The sequence below is a fragment of the Lolium perenne genome, chromosome 5, assembly GCF_019359855.2.
Source record: "Lolium perenne isolate Kyuss_39 chromosome 5, Kyuss_2.0, whole genome shotgun sequence".
In the NCBI taxonomy this organism is placed as follows: Eukaryota; Viridiplantae; Streptophyta; class Magnoliopsida; order Poales; family Poaceae; genus Lolium; species Lolium perenne.
In genome coordinates this window covers 31,221,795-31,229,588 of record NC_067248.2, presented here as the reverse complement: position 1 = coordinate 31,229,588, position 7,794 = coordinate 31,221,795, and the positions used below count along the sequence as shown (strand labels likewise).

The window sequence follows — 7,794 nt, the reverse complement described above, 5'->3', positions numbered from 1 at the left end:
TGAAGTTGTCAGGTAATTTGAACCCTGAAGGGACCCGAGTTTTTCGGACTCTCCTTGTGAAGCATGGCAAACCGCACATATCCTCGTCGTTTAGCTCTGGGGAATGCCTCTGATCCCTTCTACTTTGCCGTGCTCTATCCATCCTTGCCTGCGCTGCCGTGTCTCTTGCTCCACTTGTTCCTTCGGGAGCGGCAGCTGCTGCCGCGGGTCGTGGACTATTTTGCCTCGCTGCTTCTTCGGGAGGTGTTGATGCAAACGCCGTTCCCATGGCTCCGACTCCTGCCATTGCCATGTTGTACAATGCCTCCCTTGGATCTCCTGGGGGTGGCCTGGATGCAAGGATAAAGGCCTGTGTCGCCATATAACCAGCTTCTGGTGTCTTGGGGATAATATTCCCTCTTGTGTCTATCGACATAAAAGACATGTCGAGGTTTTGGACTAAGTGCTCTCTTTCTCCTTCAGGTATATGTTGCATCCTTGATCTTGCTCTGTTCCGAGCTTCCCTGTGGCGATCTCCCGAAGTTCTAGATTGTCGACTCTGCTCTGCTCTTCGCCTGCTTGACGCGGAGGCTGCCTCCTTTCTTCTGTTCAGAGACGCTGTCTGTTTTTCCAATTCCCTTGCAGCTCGTGCGAGCCTATATTGATATGCTTACAACTCTTCTGGTGTGGCTGTTGTGGCCATTGGTTCTGAACCATCCATAGCTCTTGCGGCTCTATCCCATGCTGTTTGCGGGAGTTGAACCCTGACACGAGGCGTAGGTCCGACATATTTGTTGCCTAGACCTCGTCGTAAATCAGAGGGATCGACGTATGGATTTCCCAAATCGTCGAAAGCCTCAGACGTTTCCTCCTGGTCGCGGCTTGGCTCTCCGATGGCATAAATCTGATGGTATTGTGTATTCAGATCTGTGCTGGGTTTGGTGACACCATCATAAAGGTTGGTGAAGACCTTGCCAACTGTAGTGGATTTGTCGATGAAGCTGAAGCTGTCGACACTGCTCGAGTCATCGCTTATATAGGAGTCCGCGGATGACTCGAAGGACATGTCGCTGAAGATCTTGGCGAGCTTTTCGCTTGCCCTGGTGCTGATGAAGCGTGGCGATGAAGTCTCCTCTTCGCCTGACTCGATTGATGATGTTGAGCTTGAAAAATCAGAATCGACCGCCGATAATCCCGACGAGATCGGAATTTCGAGATGATACGTTCCCTCTTTCTCGACGCGAAAGTGGAATCTTCCGAACGTCATCTCCATAGGCTCCTCCAGATACGCATATGCATCCAAACGGGAGGGCGGGTGAGGAACAAAATCGACAAGACCAGTTGCGATCTGTTTACCTCGATCCATTGCGTTGCTTGCTGTTGATGAAGTCGACGATCTTGAACGTGTCATCGAGATCAGATCCTTACGCCTCTAAGTCCCACAGACGGCGCCAATTGACAAGGTATCAACTTGTCAATGCCTACGGGTTGTAGACTAGGGTTTAGTTGGAAGTAGAGGGCAAGTAGATCTCGAAGGTTTCAGCCGAAAAGTACTCGACGATATGAAAACTAGGGTTTGTAAGACAATGATTCGATGCTTTCTTTGTCCCTCGACTCCCCCTTATATAGGAGATGGAGCCGAGGGATTCGTGATGTACAAGTTATAGTGTCCGGGAAGGTTTCTAACTCATCCCCAAGATTACAAATAATGCTTCCTATTACAACTCTAGCTTTCCTTAGTAGCATCTTGGGCTTCGAAATCTTCTTATCCTTCGGGTCGTGGGCCTTCAGTAAACCCCGGGTACCTTCTTCGGCAGGCCCATTGGGGATGCCTATGTCACAATGAAACTCCATGCCTCTGCTTTCACTCCCCTCGTTCTTTCCTTCGATCGTCGTCTCTCAGGCTGGCGCACACATCTTTTGTATTCTTGGGGTAGGCTAGTCTTGTGTAACGCATTGCTAAACAATCTCGCAACCTACTACATATGCTCGTATTTGCTACATCATGGTGTTATCGAAAGTATTGATAAGAGGCGCCGCGCTTTTTTCTAGACCATAAAGGATTCTTGTTCCGGTGCTCGTTGTCTAATTGCTTGGGATAAAGTTTTGTTGTCTAAGCAGGAGGGAGGTTTTGGCATCAAGGATCTCCAGTGGCAAAACAGGTGCTTGTTGCTCAATTTTATCTATAAACTACACCAGCCTAACCCTCTACCTTGGAAGACTTGGTTTTACTCCCACAGAGGTCGTGACCTTGGGGAATGTTCCTCTTCCCCCTCGTTCCTGGAGAAGATCGTTGACGAGTGCCTCCCCCTCTACCGCGCCATCACCAAGGTGGAGGTGGTGGACGGGCACCAATTCGCGCCCTTCGCGAAGGGACCGGCACGGGGTTGCCGGTGCTTCTATTGGGCTCGAAAAAGCGCCAGCGCTATTTGGGGCGCGCCGGTGCGATCCTATTTTCGATGCCACCCCCAAAATGCTACCGGTACCGCCGCTGGAGATGCTCTTAAGGCAATTAGTGGACTACTTGTTATGTGCCATTTTTTTTTTACTTTTGTTCTTCTCGGTGATCGAATCTAGGTGGCTATGTATCCTAGTTATGCAGACGCTAGATGTAATGCTTAATGTATTTTAGTAATAAAACGTCATTTATAAAAAAATTGATATGTGCAGCACAAAGAGTTCCCAAACACTTCCAGTACCTGAACATGGCAGGAACTTGAGTGGTGTTGAGGCGAATCACAGGGCTTGTACACACACATCTGGGTTGAAAGGTTGCTTTAGATAATTAATTTCAGTTATTGATGTTTTTGGTTTTTTAGATTTGGCATATTTGTAGCAAAAAAAAGTGTGAGTAAAATACAAAACAGTTGGGTGAGAGTGCTAGATGTAATGCTTAATGTATTTTAGTAATAAAACGTCATTTATAAAAAAATTGATATGTGCAGCACAAAGAGTTCCCAAACACTTCCAGTACCTGAACATGGCAGGAACTTGAGTGGTGTTGAGGCGAATCACAGGGCTTGTACACACACATCTGGGTTGAAAGGTTGCTTTAGATAATTAATTTCAGTTATTGATGTTTTTGGTTTTTTAGATTTGGCATATTTGTAGCAAAAAAAAGTGTGAGTAAAATACAAAACAAAACAGTTGGGTGAGAGTGGGTTGCCCCGAGCACAAATGACCTACGGTTACGGGCCGACGGGCGGGGCCTGGCAACACCACTCTCAGTCGCGACTCCCAACTGTGCCCCCCATGGGCCGTAGCTGGGGTTACGAGCCCACGCTACTGGGCTCGGCGACTACTCCTCAAACGCCTCCTCCTTTAAACCGCCGCTCACGGTCTTACCTCCCCGAGGTGGGACTAAAAAACTGTGCGGGACAAATCACACGTCACGGTTCTCCGTCTGCTCCACCGCGACTCGGCTTTTCCTCTCCGCCCTTCCCTCTCCTCTTCTCATCCTCATCCCGCCTCTCTGCCCACCGCCGTCGCCCCCGCCTCGCCGCCGCGCCGCCGCCCCTCACGCGCGCGCCCACGGGTGGTCGCCGTCCCCGCCCCGCCTCATCGCGGTCCCCGCCGCCCGCGAACTTTTGTTGGTTCACGAGGTACGTTCGAGCGTTTTTAGTCCTCGATCCAGCGATTGCTTGCTCCTAAACCCGAACTCATCGGCACGCCGTCTAGATCCGCCGCCCCCGATCCGCTTCGCAGCAGCAGACGTTATCGTTTCGGTCCAAGGAGACGCGAGAGCCGATGGGGGCGCCCAAGCAGAAGTGGACGGCGGAGGAGGAGGCGGCGCTCAAGGCCGGGATCTCCAAGCACGGCACCGGCAAATGGCGCACCATACTCAAGGACCCCGAGTTCAGCAGCATCCTCCGCTACCGCTCCAACGTCGACCTCAAGGTCCGCTCCCTTCCGTATAACCGTTTAACCGTTTCACCGCGACGCCTGATGCGTCCTCTCGTCTAACCGGCTGCTGGGATTGTTGCAGGATAAGTGGCGGAACATGAACGTGACTGTGAACGCGTCGGGGTCCCGGGAGAAGGTGCGGGCGACGCCGACGACGCCCGCCGTCAAGAAGCTGAGGTGCGCCCCCAAGCAGGAGAGCACCTCGGCTGCGGCGGCGGCAATCATGCCGGTCGTCTCCGACGGCGACGAGGAAATGGCGGAAGCGGCGCCGCTCTTGACGATCAGCGCGCCGGGCAAATCACTCTCCAGGTGGGTTGGTTGGTTGGTGTCCTGTTTGGTTTGCTACTTTGCTGTGACCGATGAGATGGCCAGGAACTGAACCCTGCGGGCTGCAATGTGATGTAGCTCTGTGCATGCCTGCAGGCTGGAGAATATCATACTGGAGGCGGTCAAGACCTTGAATGAGCCCACGGGGTCGTACAAGACAGCCATCGCTAACTACATTGAGGTTTTTCTACCCTTCTTGTGCTTATTATGCTCTAGTTTTATGCCGATGAATGAAATAGCAACAACCTAGCATGGTATCCATTGCAAACGCTAATAGTTTTACTGTCTATGAATACGAATGTAACCACGTCGCTGATTACTGAATATGGCCTTGATAATTATTCAGTTAAGCTGCAGAAAATTGTGCAGTAAAACATAGGCGTGTGGAAATGACTTCATGACTATTAGTTGCTGCAAAATTCCAATTCGTTTTTGCAGAGTTGTATGTACTTCATCTAATTTACTAGGTAGACGGTGCCCTTTCTTAACCTGATTTTTCATGTCATGTAGGAACAATACTGGCCACCTGCCGATTTTGATCATGTACTGTCTGCAAAACTGAATGAGTTGACATCATCTGGGAAATTGATAAAGGTAAGATATCTCTTCTTTTCGTAACTGCATTATTGTGCATTCATAAAAATATGGTTGAGGAAATCGTTAACTGCTAGCTGCTCGGTTGGCTGGCGAGTAGGGGATTAATAGGCTATTCGGCCAGTTAGCCAGTTAATCGGCCGGTTTATCAGTTTATTGCTAATCGGTGACCCTCCGAGCAGGGATTAATCGGCCAGTTAACTAACCGATTTCCTGAACACTGCATACAAATACATGATACAGCTAATATGGTGGTAAGTAAGAAGTAAAACTAAAGTTGCCCTGATATGAAGTAGCAAAGTCACCAAAATGTCACTGTTAGCATTTTTGTACATATAAACGAAGTCTGATGAAGCTCAATTGAATTGAACTACTCCCTTCGGCCCTAAAGACTTGCTGTAAATTTAGGCAAAATGTAAGATAAAATATGTCTAGATTCATTGAACCTGCGACAATTATATAGGGCTGGAGGGAGTAGGTTCTTTTTGTCTATTATAGTGTTTATATGCATTAAAACATTCTATATCTCGGTTTATGTGACCCCCCAAGTCAGTTGACCCAATCACATGTGCATGATCACTCTCTGTTGCAAACTTGCTATGCCTGCTATTGGCATCTACTTGTCTATTCTGTTGTACCTGATTCCAGTGTCATACATATGTAACTTCATTGCTTATCTCGTTTGTAAGTTAGATTCAAACCACTCTTTGTTTCAAAAAGATAGTATTATGCTTGTTGCTGGATCTTGTTGGTGCCAGGGACATACTTTTGCATGATTAAAAGTTAAAATTCTTGCCCTGGGACACCTGGAAATTGCTCAGTTATACAGATTTTTAGTTGGCATGTAAGGACCCCTAAAACCATGAACCTGTATGATCTTTCTATTATAGCCAATAATTATGTTCTTTTGCACTTAGATAGGTTCAAGTTACTCCTACTAAAGGTATGAATCATCTGCCATCCAACCCATAAGGCCATACCTAATATATTTAAGACTTTTATAGGTGAATCGGAAGTACAGGCTTGCCCCTAGCTCATCTTTATTAGAAGGGCGAAGCTCCAAAATGCTGCTGCTTGAAGATATACAAAGGGAGCCAGTCAAGGTAGAGAGGGTAGAGAGGGATGAGTTTGCAGCCCGCACTAAATCTCAAGTGGATGCTGAACTTGCACGGATGAGAAACATGACTGCAGAAGAGGCTGCAGCTGCAGCCGCTCGTGCAGTTGCAGAGGCAGAAGCTATCATGGCTGAAGCTGAAGCCGCAGTAAGAGAAGCGGAGGCTGCAGAAGCTGATGCTGTAGCTGCACAGGCCTTCGCTGAAGCAGCGATGTCGACATTGAAAAGCCGAAGTTCGACAAAATTGGTAATTGTTTGTATGCTCAGCTATTCTCATTTTGCATGTTTTCAGTTGATATTTTGTTGCTTCTGTGTTCAGATAATATTCTCTTGCATAGCTACACTACATCACTTGTTAGATGCGAGTAAAAACATTCACTTTGCTAGTGTGAAGTATGTAGACTCCTGTATCTAGGCCTCTACAAATAATTGTATTCATAATTTCACATTGATGAGTGAAACAAAGGAACACATGCAAACTAGGAACACACATTTTCAGCATCGATTATTGTATCAATCAAGCTATCTAGAAAAGGGGCACTGCGGACTTGTAAAATAAATATGTTATCTGCTACATCAAATCCTGAATGCCTTTATGTTCATATGCAGATCATTCGAGGTAGAGACATCTCATGAGGCTGTTGTGGGGTCGGCTTTCCTCTGACCTTGTCGTATGTACATGCCTACCGAATCCCAACTGGTGGTTGCTTCGGGTGTTGCGAGGGTCATATGTTATTTGAATTCATGCAAGCCAATCCTGGAACTAAGTGGCGCAAACTTGGCCTGACGCCTGTCGTTTTCTGAGTGTCAGGCAGTCTATTGCATCTTCAAGCTTGTTTCCTTTACCCATCATGTCTGTTTGATGAGACATTGTGGAAGACCAACTGGTGTTTGACTTGCACATGTCAGCGCCGTAAATGAGACGTACACAGGATGTGGGATGATACGGAAGAACACCTATCAGTAGACCATGACCATTCCACCTCGCTGGATCCTTATTGCTGTCACTGTGCAGGTCACTGACATGTAGGGATTTTCTTCATTTTACTCCTCCCTTTGTGGCAATCTTCCAAGCAAACAGTGCCTTTCTGTTTGCCAGTGTATTGGTCTGCTCTGCACCAGCTCAAGGTATTTGGTATCCAATAATTGCTGTGTAGATTCATTCATGTATTCACTCAGTAGTCTGTATAACGTTTTTTATTCAGTGATGTTGCAACAATCAATGTCTTTGATTCCAATTTTGTTAGCAGCATAATGGTTAGGCTAACATTCCCCTTTTTTCTGCATTGGTTTGTAACGTAAAAACAGTTGGACATTTGTCGATCTAACATGTTGTGAACCTTTGTTTTGCTGCAATTTATATGCGCCTTGGCTCAACCCAGACACTAAAGTTTTTTTTTCTTGGAGTTTGGAGAAGTACGCCCACGATTTTGTCATCCTTGTGAGTTTTCAGCAAAAGTGGAAGCAAAGGAGAAAAAAAAGCTTGTTCATGAGAATGCCATGTGCCTGTTCTCGCAGGATGAAAGATAGGTGAAAAACAAATGTTCATAAAACGTGTTGGGTGCTGCTGTCAGTCGGGCAGGAATGACTGATAGAGAGAATGGTGTTTTCTGCTGGTGTGTGTTGCGCGGTTCAGGAATCCCAGACGTAATGATCAGCTGCGAGGAAGAAGTCAGCACGGAGGACAGATGGTGATGTATTGAGAACTCGTTGATTGATGAGACTAGCAAAACTTGAATAAACTAGGAAAGGAATGAGATGGAAGCATGTTCCCTCTTGGGAACAATACTAGTAGGCTTTGGCGCGGCGGCACGCCGCGCCCATGGCGGCATTTTATTTGTTTTTTTTTAAATTAACTAAATATTCGTCGTTTGGCC

General features: G+C 47.1%; 1 protein-coding gene across 2 annotated transcripts; it reads left to right on the top strand.

Moving 5' to 3' along the window:
• The first annotated feature begins 3,340 nt into the window (after positions 1-3,340).
• LOC127298642 (single myb histone 6) lies at positions 3,341-7,273 on the top strand. Of its 2 annotated transcripts, none has more exons than XM_051328487.2 (7): positions 3,341-3,581; positions 3,658-3,876; positions 3,965-4,191; positions 4,306-4,390; positions 4,720-4,803; positions 5,808-6,164; positions 6,527-7,273. In XM_051328487.2, the coding sequence occupies exons 2-7, from the start codon at positions 3,727-3,729 to the stop codon at positions 6,551-6,553; spliced, it is 930 nt and encodes a 309-aa protein (XP_051184447.1). In that variant the 5' UTR covers positions 3,341-3,581; positions 3,658-3,726; the 3' UTR covers positions 6,554-7,273. The 2 variants fall into 2 exon arrangements, with proteins under 2 accessions (XP_051184447.1, XP_051184446.1); XM_051328486.1 differs by having other exon boundaries at positions 4,288-4,390.
• The last annotated feature ends 521 nt before the right edge of the window (positions 7,274-7,794 follow it).